The 14557-nt window shown below is 53.7% G+C and overlaps 1 protein-coding gene across 9 annotated transcripts in view; it reads right to left on the minus strand.

Moving 5' to 3' along the window:
• NOS1AP (nitric oxide synthase 1 adaptor protein) overlaps window positions 1-14557 on the minus strand; it is a 148536-nt gene that overhangs the window by 117391 nt on the left and 16588 nt on the right. Inside the window, exon 1 of one of the 9 annotated variants that reach the window (XM_081025092.1) lies at window positions 6635-6988. The exons of 4 other annotated variants lie outside the window; for them this stretch is intronic. In XM_081025092.1, the coding sequence (XP_080881218.1) occupies window positions 6635-6739 (105 nt within the window). In that variant the 5' untranslated portion in view covers window positions 6740-6988. Of the gene's footprint in view, window positions 1-6634; window positions 6989-14557 lie in introns of those variants that run through there. 4 more of the 9 variants (XM_081025100.1, XM_081025099.1, XM_081025103.1 and 1 more) reach the window with 4 other exon arrangements.

Raw genomic sequence — 14557 nt, forward strand, 5'->3', positions numbered from 1 at the left:
CAACAGTCTGGGCCCAGGACTTGTGGAAGTGCCATTTTAAGTAACTTTTAAAGCCAGCTGCTGTAGTGCTTCAAAGGAAATATGATGCTGGATATGAAAACTAAAAGGGAAATGTAAGCATCACAAGGTATTAATTAATCCCATGATGCAAGGCTCCTTCTGCTCAGATCACCTCTGCTTAACGAAATATTTATCCAAGAAATTCAAAGAGCAACCGTGAAGAGAGACACCATACCGTACTTAAGATTCTGTGACTTTGAATCCTACCTAGGATTGGAAGGCAGGACTAATGTGGTGGGGGCATGCACCGGAAGCTAGTTACCCCCTTTTCATTCCTTCCCAAGGAAGCTCACAGCTACTTTAAGTCCACAGAGCAGTCACACTTTCTGATTTGCAACTTTAGGAATCAGAGTAACACTGCAGCTACTAGATATTTTAAGCAGGCATGTAAAATGAAGATAATACCTACTAGGCCCCTGACTTATAAAAGAACAGAGTGTATCGCAATTCCAAGATTGAAATCATGCACAGGTGAAACTTAAATTGCAATTTGTAGGACTAAATAACAACAAAAACGGCCAAGTGTTTGCAAGGCACACAAACCTATAATTCATTTACTCCTCTCAGTAACTGGCTGTTGTGTGTGATACTTGTACCCACTTTTTACAGATGAGGACACTATGGGAGAGTTAGGTGACCTGCACAAGGCCATACAGCAAGCGAGGGCAGAGCAGGAGTTGGGCTCAAAGACATTTTGGCTCCTGAGCCCATGCTATGCTGTGCTGCCAACCAAATTCACATCATAAAAATTATAGTATTGCAAATTAAAGGAAATGAAACAATGAATTGGGAGAAGGGTATCACTTCATTAATGAGAACACAACAGGTTGGAAATATGTTTCTACCAAAAATGACAATTTCCTCCTCCTGAAATTGGCCACACGTTCTATTACCAAAGAGTCTAATTGCATGCACGTCCATCACTGGAATTCCATTCATTTTGGGAAAAATGCTTTCCTCAGCACTTCCTTTGGAAGTGGCAAGCTGTGAGGTGGGGGTGGGGCTACCTCTTGGGATACCAGGGAGTCCCTCAGGTTCTCTGGGGACTGAGACGTGCAGACCTAAAGCGAGAGAAACAGTCGGGAGGAGACGAGCCAGCCGAGGCACTTCCCAGTCTTGGGCAACATGGGGCGGGGTGGGGCCCTGGAGTCCTTGCAGGGAACATCTTAGAGATTAATTCATTCATTCAAAATACACTCTATACGCAAGGTACTGCAATCAGCACTGCAGAAAACACAGGGGGCCCAGTGACAGGGAGCCTGATGGAGACAATGGGGGAGAAGCGATCAGATGGGCGAGCGGCTCTAATCCTAGCAGGGTCTGGTCAGTCCCTTGGATACAGAGGAGGGACTGGTAACATCCACTTCACTGAGTGAAGGGCACTGGGCCTGAGAGATGGGGGTGCGGGGCATCACAGGGAGGGGGTCAGGTTTAGTGATTGGTCCTAATGGACTGAAGCGCAGTGATCAGAGGGAATCGTTCAAACACAGACAGCCCAGAATATCATGCTGAGAATTTTGGATCTCCTAGTAGGCTTAGAAACTTCTAGTTTTTCAGTTGGAGAATAACAATCATACTTCAGGAAAACTAGCAGAGCAGAAGTTTATAGTATCAAGGAGAGGCCTTCAGAAGATCACTGAAACAATACGATGAGATCACTCAGCAATACTACAATACAGTTATTGATTTCAGACTTTCCACAGTAGGTCGGTTCTTCCACTTGACAAATATGTACCTGACATTGAGGGAGGGGTTCTACCCAGAAGCACAACATCGTCCTCCAAGGACACTCAGTGTCATGGGAAGAACATAAAGTTCATGGCACACTGTGATCCCAACACAGCTCCGGCAATATGGCTCCTCGCACATATACCTCTGCAATGAGACTTGGATCCTATCTGTCAGGAAGTGCAGCCCACTTCTCCACCCTGGAGTCCGAGCTGGCTGACGGGCTGACATGACCTAGAGGTGCAGGAGAAGTGAGCCTGTGCAACTTTGGAGGCCCGAAGTGCTTCTGCCTTCATTGCTTGGGACACTCCCTGCTGAAGCCAGCTGCCCAATGAAAGGGCCACCAGGCAACCTCATGAGAACGCCTTGTGGAGGCCCAGGGTGTGACCAATCCCTCCAGGGCCTTCCACCCCAGCCTTGCCACAGCCGAATGCAGTGACCTGAGTGAGTCCACAGCACAGGCAACAGAAGAACAGACCAGCGCAGCTCAGCCTGAACTCCTGACCCACAAATCAGAGCAATTAAGCTGCTGTTGTTCTGAGCCACTGGGTTTGGAGGTCATGTGTTAAGCAGCAACAGGTAACTGAAACCAGCCTGAGGTCAAGGAACTAGGGTGAGTCCTTGTTCTGCTCTTGGTGAGCTGTGTTCTGTGCCAAAGATGTCCCCCTGGGCCTCAGTCTCCCCGTCTGTCAAATGGGAGGTCATACAAGGTAAGCTAAGATGCTTTCCAGTTCCCACAGCCTGTTCCACACCTGTGGATACCTGCAGGGGCCTGGGCAGCTCGTGCCACGTATGGAGGAGCAAATACTTCCGTGTCAGGGGACAGAGCCAGGGCCAGGCAGGTGTCGGAGTGCCATGGGGTGAGAATGGAAGGAGGCTGCACCCAGAACGTGCACAGCTCGCTGTCAGGGCTCGCTGGATGTCAGCCAGTCATTACTTCCTCATCTCGTTGGCTCTGTGACTGCGTTGGCTCTGTGACTCCCGACAAGTTAATCTCTCTGATCCCCGTTTGTTTGTTTTCTTTCCTCTGAAAATGCTCAGGTAACACTAACGTTTCTGTTTCCCCACAAGGAAAATTCTTTTTATGTGAAAGTCCCATGCAAATCAAAAACCACCTACAAATGTAGGCGTAACTCCCAGGACCCTTTGCACCATAGTCATTACACGTCTCCTTCTCACCCGACAAGTGGAGACGGTCAGTTGTCGGCCCTGGCCACCAGGAAAGCACGGGGAGAGGGAGCAGCAGCAAGTACCGGGGCCCCACACGGTGCCCATGCGGTGCCCCTACAGCGTCCAGCCCCGCCTTACAGGTTTGGAAAACTCCCTACACAGAGCCTGAGAGCCCAGCAAGCAGAGGACGCCTGGGTGAGCCAGGGTGTCCCCACCCGGCATGGAGTGCACACACCATAATCACTACGGAAGGCATGAGCACTGCATTTGGGAGTCTGAAGTCAGTGCTCCCGGTTTATGTCCCGGCATTGGCGTTCGCAGCTATGTCACTGAAGCACGTGACAACCTCCCTGAGCCTGTGTCCATGTTTATAAGGATGAGGGTACCCGCCTCTAGGGACGCAGAGAAGCACAGGAAGCCCTGCTCGTGAAAACATCTTGGCTTCTGCTGGACAACTAAACGCACAGTGTATTTTTCTGAAGTGACACCCAGAAGCCTTCGGCCCTGGCCACCACCTTCCAGTCTCTGCAGAGCCCTGAAAACCAGAGGCCTCATCCAGCGTTACTGCTGAAAATCTGCCAGCCCGTGGGAGAGAAAGACCCGGGCTCATCTTCCAGGGTACCTGACGAGGCAGCAACAATACATTTTGCAGCCTTTGCTTTTCCAGAACAAGGGACAGTGTGCTGCTCATTTAACCCTGAAATCGCAGTGACTGTGAAGCTCCTCGGACCCTGCTCTGGAGGGACATGGACCCATCGAGACGTGGCGCTTGCCAGAAGCACAGGGGACAGGAAAGCCTCTGCTGCCCCCTCTACTCTGGTGACATGGCTTGAATGTGCGGCTGTCTAGTTTCGATAACAGAGCTGGGAGCTAGGACTCCATCCTGACAATAAGCCCTGTCCTTTCCTCTCTGCTGTCCATTCTCAGAGCAGGACTGTGGTCCCTGTGCCCAGATCTGCACTGGGAACACAGCTGGCACCACCTGTGGCCCCTCCTCACAGAGCACCACCCTGTGAGTCCAGGGAAGGGACTATGGGAACCGCCTCATGCAGCCCCAGACATTGGTTAGAAAAGAACTCAGGGAAGGCCCGGCAAGCTGCAGGCAAGTGTCGAGTCCAGTGGTTCCCAAAGTCCATCCCAATCACCTGCATCAGATCATGTGGAACACTAGTTAAAGGTCCGCAGTCCTGCTCCCCCAAGGGGTGTCAAGTTAGAATTGGGGGTGGCAAGCACCAGATTTCTAATACCTTCACATGATGATTCTAGGCATGCTAGGTTTTGAGATCTAGTTGGGGTCAAATGCAGAGACTGAGAAAGGAATAAAAGACTTAAAAACATTTCAATTCTTTCTCCTTACCCTTCTTCATGTGAAACAGAGCACTAGTGAACCAAACAAGACAAAAGCCAAATTCCCAGCTTATGTACGTCCAAGAAAATGAAGTCATGACTATGTTGAAAACTCATGCTTTAAAATAAAAAACCTGCTCACCAAAGCAACAGGCCTGGACAAAAATTAACCCAGACATCCCATCTCAGACCAACCAGATCTATTCTGAGAGAAGCAAGATAAGATCTTGGCTGCAGCCCCACTCTGGTCTCAGCCTTACCCAGTAATTCAGCTGTGCATTCCACCGCAAGGGTCCACGTCTGGAGGGCAGGGGGTATCCTCCCTGCTCTAGCCAAGATGGTTGGGGGAAAGATTACTCGGGAAAAGAAAAAAGAGGCAAGATTCACCAGTTCACACGTCTCCAAGAGAAGGAAAACAATCTCAAGGTAACCAAGAGCTTTGGGCACACAGCACCAGAAAGATGGTTCACGAATGGGAGGAAACAGCCAGCTGATGGAAGATGCTGACAGCTGCATCTACAAAGTCACAAAGGAGAAAAGGCCAGCGAAGAGTACCACTGTCTCCACACCAAAAACGCCACCTTTTCCACAGAGAAGCACTCTGCCCAGGTGATGGCAGTGGGGACCCCGGCTAGAATTTCAGACACCAGGCTCCTCACTCCAGGAAGCACATGGGTGGGGTGGAGGGCAGCTGTGCACACATGAGGGTCCAGAACGGAGGCTTCCACCTGCCCCTCCCCAAGGACAGGCCTGGGCTTTCACCCCAGCACTGAGAATTCCAGTTTCCAGTCATCCCCCTAAATTCTCCACCAGCGGCCCCATGCCAGCTGCTGAAACTTAACATTGCACCACGAAGCTAGCCAAAGGGTATCTCACACCCCACCCCCGCCTTTCCACGACACCTGGGACTTGCAAAGGAGTCGTGGCAAAGCAGGCATTTGGTGACTGACGCCTTGACCTGGTCACCAGGAATCTAAAATACACCCTGTATTATTTTCCTCAATCAGGAAGCAGCCATCCCCCTTTGAAAGACCTTCCTGAAAGCACCTCTCCCATGGGATCCCATCAGGTAAATAACACCAGAGCTTCCCTAAAACAATTCTAAAGCACCAGGTGTCCAGGCTTCACTCACCTACGGGCTGGTCCTCAGGACGAGGGTCTGGGAAGTATTATAATAACTCCACCAGCCCTGGGCCAATGAGGATGGGGTCTGCAGGTGGGGGGAGGGTCAGACAGGGTCTGCAGATGGGAGGGGAAGGACAGGGGTCTGCAGGTGGGAGGAGGAGGACGGGGTCTGCAGGTGGGAGGGGGAGGACGGGGTCTGCAGGTGGGAGGGGGAGGATGGGGTCTGCAGGTGGGGGAGGGTCAGGACGGGGTCTGCAGGTGGGAGGGGGAGGACGGGGTCTGCAGGTGGGGGAGGGTGAGGACGGGGTCTGCAGGTGGGAGGGTGAGGACGGGGTCTGCAGGTGGGAGGGGGAGGATGGGGTCTGCAGGTGGGAGGGGGAGGATGGGATCTGCAGGTGGGGGAGGGTCAGGACGGGGTCTGCAGGTGGGAGGGGGAGGATGGGGTCTGCAGGTGGGAGGAGGAGGACGGGGTCTGCAGGTGGGAGGGGGAGGATGGGGTCTGCAGGTGGGGGAGGGTCAGGACGGGGTCTGCAGGTGGGAGGGGGAGGACGGGGTCTGCAGGTGGGGGAGGGTGAGGACGGGGTCTGCAGGTGGGAGGGGGAGGATGGGGTCTGCAGGTGGGAGGGGGAGGATGGGGTCTACAGGTGGGGGAGGGTCAGGACGGGGTCTGCAGGTGGGGGGAGGGTCAGGACGGGGTCTGCAGGTGGGGGAGGGTCAGGACGGGTTCTGCAGGTGGGGGGTCAGGACGGGGTCTGCAAGGTGGGAGGGGGAGGACGAGGGCTGCAGGTGGGAGGAGGAGGACGGGGTCTATAAGGTGGGAGGGGGAGGACGGGGTCTGCAAGGTGGGAGGGGGAGGACGGGGTCTGCAGGTGGGAGGGTGAGGACGGGGTCTGCAGGTGGGAGGGGGAGGACGGGGTCTGCAGGTGGGGGGAGGGTCAGGACGGGGTCTGCAGGTGGGAGGGGGAGGACGGGGTCTGCAGGTGGGAGGGTGAGGACGGGGTCTGCAGGTGGGACGGGGAGGACGGGGTCTGCAGGCGGGGGCAGCAATACCGCCCAAACTTTGCGGCGCTCCCGCAGTTCTGGCCGGGCCGCGGACCCCAGCGAGGGTGCCCGCTGGCAGACAGGCCCCGTCAGCCCGCGCGCCCCTCCCCCGTGCGGGCTGCGAGCGCCCGCCGCCCGCCGCCGCCCGCAGCACCGGCCTCACCTTGGCCTCGAAGCAGATGCCGTGCTGGAAGGCGTCGTCGTTGTGCAGGGGGATCCGCAGGTCGTGCCCGTCGTCCACAAGGTTGTACTTGCTCTTGCTGGGCATGGTGCCCGCGGGGCGCCGGGGCGACCGGGCGGCGGGAAGGGCTGCGAGACCCGGGGACGGAGGCGAGCGGGCCGGGCGCGGGCTGAGGGCGCCGGGGGCCGGGGCCGGGGCCGGAGCGGCGCCGAGGCGGGCGGTGCGGTGGCCGCGCAGTTCCTGCCGCGAGGAAGGCGCGCGGCGGGGGAGGCGGCGGGGGCGCGGCCCGAGGCGGGACCGGGCGCGGGCGGCCCGGGACCGGGAAGAAAAGGCGGAGGGCGCCTGTCACGGAGACGCCGGCTCGGCGCGGGGCGGCTCCTCCTCCCGCCGCCCAGGCCCCGCCCACCGCCCGAGGCTCCTCCCGAGGCCCCGCCCACAGCCGAGGCTCCTCCCGCCGCTGGCCCAGCGGGTGCTAGTCCCGGGAGCGCCCCCCTGCGGCCGGATCCGGCACTCCGTCCACCGCGGGCGGCGGGTCGCGGGAGCGCAGGCCGGACGGATCCCGCTTCTGGGTTTCGCGGTCAGATTCGGGCCCGGCCGCCAAAGCAGCGGCAGCAGCGCCTTGGACCTTCGTTTTTGGTTTTGGTTTTCGAGAGGGGGTGGGGCGGTGTTTGTGGTTTCGTTTCTGGGTTTCACCAGGGAGGCCCAAAGAGAACCGAAGCATCATTCTGAGTCCCCTTTCTCCGGAGACTCAAGGCTGCCTGAATGTGGACTTTCCCCGGCGCGTTGTCGGACGTGTGTCCTGGGGGAGGCATGTGGAACAGCCGTCAGCCGTTCGGAACCGGGTGCTATGGGCCGGCGACTGCACGACACCCGCTGCTGTCCTTCGTCAGCAAGCCCCCTGGCCGGTCCTGGCCGTTCCGGGCTCCTCGACCGCAGCAAGCCTGCAGCTAACGCGCCTGTTGTTGAGGCCCCTTCTCTTCTCTCTTTACAGCAAGAGTTTTTGCCATACGTGCAAATGCAGGGGCCACAGGAGTTAGTGACCAAACATCCAGTGTCTGCCAAAACCCCATGGGGACAGGAACAGGATAGCTGTCGTTTATAAGGCTTAGTGTTACCCAAAGTCACCAAAACACAACCATTGCATCCAGTGCCAAAGCCAGTCGCAGCTGAGGTCACTGCAACCGAATGGTCACCACCTGGAAGCAGCTTTTGCACCTATGGACACATCCAGCCAAGGCGGCCTGTGAACCTGACGTTGCCGGTTGAATAGAGGAGACTGGGGGTCACAGGAAGCTTCCTAATGAAATGACTTGCAAAGGGCACGTCTTCCCACACCGTGTCCATGATAAACTTATAGAAGAATGTACTGTCGCCAGAATTAGACCTCTCACTTTGTCTTTTCCCATATATTGCTCTCAGTCTGCTGAAATCACTGGTCAAGCGGTGGCATCTTCTGGAATAGCTCTCCTTAAATGAAAGCAAGCTGATTACTGGAACAAATTAACCTCATACATTAGACTGTATAGATTTCACTGTATTCATAAATATTAGTAAGTGCCAAAAATAAGTTGCACAGAGGAAATACACCACTAACCAACCTTTTTATAAACACAGGACACGAGAGCCTAATCAGGCATGCTGAACTCTGAATGTCACAGTGGCTTTAATATGCGTCGTAATGCACTCCCGAAAACCTGGCACAGGAACTGAACACTTAGAGGCAAGACCGTCAGCAACGGCTTCACTTATATCTCATATTCTTTCCTGGATCGAAGAAGTCCTTTGACGCCTCACAGCCTTTTTCCAGACTAACTTGGGTCCCCCTGGACTGGACTGCCAGAATTTCATATCTAACGCTGTGACACACTGTAGACTAGACACAAAAGCTGAAGCCCAAACGTAGTTCAGAGTCTAGTACAGAGACCATTACCTAGTAGACATAACCAGTAAGTGGTTATGGGATCGAATCATGACAGTAGCTGATAGGCTCTTGCTTTCTCGCTGTGGCCAGCACTGTTCTTAAAGTCTTTCATGTATTTTTCTCCATTCATATTCACAACAACTCTAAGGCTAGCCCCATTTTTTTAAGAAACTGAGCCCGGGAGCATTACATAACTTGCCCAAGATCACACACCTAGAAAGGAAAGGACCCAGAATTTGAATCCAATTATGTCAAGAGGTGTTTCCATTATGGCCTGAAATGCTTCTTATTGCAAATGAGATGCATATCAAATTCAGAGTCCATGTTTTATTTAGGTGCATGTTGTTGCTTAGTTATATTCATTCCACTTCAGTTAGATGACATGTTCCTCAAAGGAGAGGCGTGTTGTCTACTTTGGCTTCCACCTGCCGTAACGTCAGAGCCATGCAGGCACAGGAACTCCCTTGTTCTTCCAGAAACAATGGGCATCGAAATTGATTTCCTTTTCTTCAGCAGTGAGTCCAATCTTGTTTTTGCACCTTTAAATATAATTGATAATTGTTTCACCCACAGCATTTTCAAATTTATGAAAAGGCTTTTTTTCATGGCACCATCTTTACCTGACAATATCTCCCCGGGGACACAGAGTTACAGCCATGAGACACTGTTAGAAGGTGACAGTAATGATAGTAAGTGATTTCTCCGCATAAATAGATAAGAGCACCCTCTCTCACTAATGGTCTCTACTCTGCATTTAGTTGACCATAATTTTTTATTGCGGAAGCAATAATTTGGGATGTTCTCCCCATAAGAAAGATTGTACTAAAAAGTATTCTATATTCCGATGCTGAGCTACATGTTTATTCCCCTTAATTGAAACTGATGCTGCCCCCCCCAGCATAGAGCCCCATCCCCTACACCCCCCTACCGAGGGCAAGCCGCATTTCCTATGGAGGCATTTCTTTCTGTTTTAAAGGTGTCTTTCTTTCTACAAAGTTATACATATGATGTTTTCATAAATTGAACATTCTTTCAATCGACTTGCCGATGAAAGGCCTTTGGGGTTCCAAGCTTCCCTCCACAGCTGGCGAAGTTAGAGGAGACAGGAGGGCAAGCTGAGTGGGGAGATGAGTCCTTCTGGGGCGGGGCGGCCCCCCCTCCCTGGACCAGAAGAAATGAGTATCGAAGGCTGTGCCGTTTTGGAGGGTCTGCAGGCTGCCCAACAAATTCTTTCTCTTGGACACTGGGGAATTGGATCTGGAGAAAGGAGCCAGGTCTGCAGAACGCGCTGAAGGAAGCAGGCTGGGTTTCTGCTGCGTTTGATGCCTTTTCTTGTGTAGATTCTTCCAGGAATTTCTCCTGAATGGTGTAACCACCCCTGCTTTTCCAATTCTGAAGGTTGTTTTTTGAGTTAAAGTTAACCACTGAGTTCCTTGGCCCTGCTTAATATTCCAGGTGAGAAATACTTATTGATTCAACAGCATTTGCTCAAAGGCCCTTTGGTCCAAGGCAATAAAATCATTTTTAATGAGCATTCCTGCTCTGAAAGTTTCCGGGGGGGGGGGCGGGTAGCAGGGGTAAGAGTGGTACACGCCCGTCATGAGACACTGAAGTGCAGAGGGGGACGTGCTCCAAGGGTGAAAACCAGAGGCCCGGCTGGCTCTCAGCGTCCCCGGGGGGGAGGACAAGACGCTTGCTCAGGGAAGGCTTCAAGAAGGACGTAAGGCTGCAGTGTGCCCTGAAACAGGGCAAGGGTTTAATAAAGGACACAGAGGAGGGGGCAGAAGGAGTGGGCACAGGTCCATGGAGCCCCTCATCTGCACAGTGTCGTCAGGGGACAGAGATAAGCTCACAGGATGGAGAGCGCCTCCCGGAGTCCAGCTGGTGACAGACAGGCCAGCAGGAGTCGAGAGAGAAGGGCAGCTTCATCAGCTGAGATGATGAAGTGCTGAGATGACCGCACTACTGAGAAGTGACGCTCGGAGAGAAAAAGAAAACGTGCTTCTCTGACCTGCTCTCCAAGCTTCAGCTGAGAAACGCCTTGCTCCAACGCAGCCCTCGGACGCCGCACATCGTAGGGGTGCCTGGTCGCCCCGGCAGTGTCCGCCCCCTGCTCAGAGTGATGGCCCCATGACGCTGCCACCAGCCACTGCTCAGGGTCAGGTCCCAAAGCACCTCCCCGCACTCACGTCCGGGTGCGTTTCCATTCTTGCTTCCATCCCTCTTCAGCTTCAGGCCATCTCATTGGGTGACAACTTGAGTGCTAGTTACCTGGTCTTTTGTTTGGCCTGTTTGTTTGTTTCAGTGTTCTGTGATGCCAAAGAGAACCGAATGGAGAGTTTAGCTGCTCCGCTCAGAACTGCCTTCGGGGTCTTCACTTTACACCTCCCAGGGTAGGTCTCTATTCCTAAATCAGAATAAAAGTCACAGTAAGCCCAGCCCTTAATGCTGGAGCTTGTCCACTCCGCCAGATCTATCCTGTCAGGGTAATGGGTCTCGGTTCCTCTTTGTAAAACCCACATTCCTAAGACAACATAATGGGAGGGTTGTGAAGATGATGGAAACACTTGGCAATGCAAAATATTTTATTTTCAGACCTCTCTCTGGAAGGTGTAAAGCTTTTAAGCAGCTTTGTAGCTGCTTAAAAAATAAAGCTCTCTTCAGACCCCCCCCCACTAGTGTGCTTTAAAAAATCAAGGAAGAAAGAGAGGAGAGAGAGAGAGAGAGAGAAGAAGAAGGAAGGAAGGGAGGAAGGAAAGAAGGAGGGAAGAAAGAAAAAGAAAAGAATAGGGAGAGATGTGCCGTGCACCGGGTGTGTTTGGCCCTCGAATGTCCGGCCCAGGCCCTGGGTCACCCACTCTGGGCTCCGTGTGCTGGAAGAGCCCAGTTTCAGTTACCCCAGACTGATTAGCATAACAGGTTCTTCTCCACACGCCCTCTGTTGTCTTTTGAACCACACACAAAGGGAGTGGCACAAGCGTTTTTTTTTTTTTTAAGAAGTACAAGCATTTAAAGGTAACTAGCTTCCTCCAGACCCAGCTTTAGCTGCTTTCATTAGCAAGTGCCTCGTTCCCTTAAAAGGGCTTGAAATCTCTGTTACAAATCCCTTGACATCACCGGCTGGCCCCTCTCCATGCCACTCGGAGCATTTTTCCCTGAAACGGTGCACAGGGCCCCAGAATTTTCCACCTGTCTGAGCAGCTGCGCTCGGCCATTCACAAGCTCAGGGCAGCCCCTGTAATCCAAGCTCCATCGACAGGATAACACTGCCTGCAGCCAAGTTTAATTCAGAACAAATGTTCCTCCAATCGTACCTTTTTGGAAAAGCAGCCGGTCTAACAGCGAGAACAGTGGGGAGGGGGTGGGATTTCCTCACGCAAATCTGACTGTCCACACCAATGTGCTAGCATGTCATCAAAGTTCTCCTGGGGCCTGGTCGTCTGCCTCCTGGTGGCACGTCCATCTGTGAGAGGGACACATCGTTCCCTGTCACTGGTGTGCACCCCCACATGGTCCAAGAAAAGTGTTGGCCCAGCTAGGGCAGAACGCAGTTTGCTGGAGAGTCGAGTCGGCTTCGGGGACAGTTACCGTCAATGTCAGGTTTCCTGGTGACAACGAGTGTATGACAGAAAGCATATTTCTACTTGGTGTTATACACTTGTGTTCCCAGCTGCCAAAAAGGTGAGAACAGCTCAATGTCGATGGACAGGTGATGGGCAAACAGACGTGGTCCATTCGGACAATGGAATGTGATTCAGCCTTAAAAAGCGAGATTCCAACACTGTCATGGCATGGCGGGAGCTTGGGGGCACTGCGCAGTCACAGAAGGACACGTGTGCTTCATTTCTGTGGATGCCCCCAGGGGGCAGAGCCATGGAGACGGGAAGTGCCCTGGAGGTCTCCAGGGACCGAGGCAGGAGTGTTTGGTGGCACAGAGTGTCCGTTTGGGACGATGAGAAAGTTCTGTGGATGGATGGCGGGGATGGTTGTACAATCGGGTGAATGCACCTAATGCTGCTGAACTAGACATTTTTAAATGTTTTTCAAAAAGCATGTTTCTGAAGATATTGTAACACTTCTTTAAAGGAGGCGTTTGGGTTTCTAGTGTAAGCAGAGGGTCACTGCTACAAATACCAAGGGTCCTTCTGTTGGCAGGTGGGAAAATTCTGGGTGATCGGACGTCCTAATGGGACGGTCTTATGTCTCCACACACGTGCTCTTCTTCACAAGACTTGGCTTCTTCTGGAGGCCAGTTGGGATATTAAACAGCCCCAAAAAGACACACTCTGGGATATTAGAATGCTTGGAAAGACATTTGAGACCATGTCGCACGCTACCGCACAGTAGCTTTTACAGTAATTTCCATGGAAGTTTCCACAGGTTTTAGAACTCAGAGGATTATGTGACTGGCTTCCGTCTGAACACCAAGGGTGGGGAGGGACTGTCACATGTCCCGGCTGCTGGAGATGGCCGCGCTTTCATTCCGTTGTGCACTTCCCGAGTGCCTACTATGCGCCACCTTGCATTCACCAGACATTTCCTGGTTGCTGACTGGGTGTCCTGTGAATGGCCCTGAAATAGATGGAACCGTTTCATCCCTGTTCTCGGGGACTCGCAATCCATCAAGGAGGTGAGATGGGTGTCAGGGCAAAGACATAAAAGTGTCTCCATGGGCACAAAAGTGATGCTACAGGGGCTCAGATGAGAAAAGTCACTTAGTAGAGCAGGGTGCCAGAGGAAGGCGGGCGGGACGCAGGGAGGCTTCCTGGCAGAGGCAGTGCGTGAGCTCGGCTCCAGGGGACCACCTTCCTCCACGCGCAGGTCACAGGAGGGCAGATGTGCTCACCTCACCTTATGCACCGAGGCACCTGTGTCCCCAGCGTCCCTGCCGGGAGAGTCTGGGGTTTCCCAGGACAGAGGGCAAGCCCTCACACCCACCGCCCCCACTGGCCGGCAGCCTCCTCGGAGCTGTCTCCTTCCTCACACTGCGTCTCACTTTACTGACCCACATCCACGTGACCCCCTGCAAGACAAGGAGTGAAACCCAGACGCTGTGACAGGACGACCTCCTGCGGCCTCTGTCACAGGGTCACAGCGCAGGAGACCCCTGTCCCCACCCCACGCAGGCTCTTTAGGGCCTTGATGCCACTCAGTGTCTGGGTTCAGCCTCTACACAAGCAGCATCGGGACGTGCACTAGGCCCCAGCGACCGGCCACCACGTCCTCCCGGCTCAGGAGCCAGAAGATCCCCCTGCAGGAGCCGAGCCCGAGTCAGAGCCGCCTTCACTGTCCTCGCAGCCCAGACGCTCCTTCATTCGTTCACTCGTTCATTCATTCATTCGTTCAGGGACAACGTCACACATGCATTTCATCTCCCTACCCCCGCACGAGTTGGTGTAAACCAAAATATTCCGCACGGCTCGTGTGGAAATGAACCATTAGGGAACGACCATGTCTCAGAGCCCCAGAGACCAGTGCCTCGTGTCATGGGACGGTGAGTGGCACCAGCTCCCCTGGGAGGCCAGGTCACACTGTACCCCAAAGCCACTACTTCATACCCGCTGGGAGGCTGGCCAGCAGCAGAAAGGCCATGCAATCCCCACCACAGCCTGCGCCTAAAGTGGCAGAACACTGGCTTAGGGACACCTTTGACATTCCCACCCCATTATCTCTGGAGCCTCTTTTCCTCTGGGGTCATTCATGGCTCTGACGTCGCCCCCCTCCCCACCATCCTGCCATCCTTCCTCCTGGTCATGCTCAGGTCTGTGCCCTCGGGTTCCAGGACACAAGAATCTCTGCCATTCTATCATTTCCCATTTTCCCTTATGATTCAGAGCAATTTAAAGCACTAAAAGGAGATGCCTTTTGAGTCAGCTCCTCCCACCCCATCCTTCCACATAAAGGAAACTAAAGCCCAGAGACGTTAAGTGACTTTTGAAAGGCCACACAGCCAGCTGGAGCTGGAACTCAGGCTTCCAGGTCCT

Source organism: Rhinolophus hipposideros (assembly GCF_964194185.1).
Source record: "Rhinolophus hipposideros genome assembly, chromosome: 19".
Lineage (NCBI taxonomy): Eukaryota > Metazoa > Chordata > Mammalia > Chiroptera > Rhinolophidae > Rhinolophus > Rhinolophus hipposideros.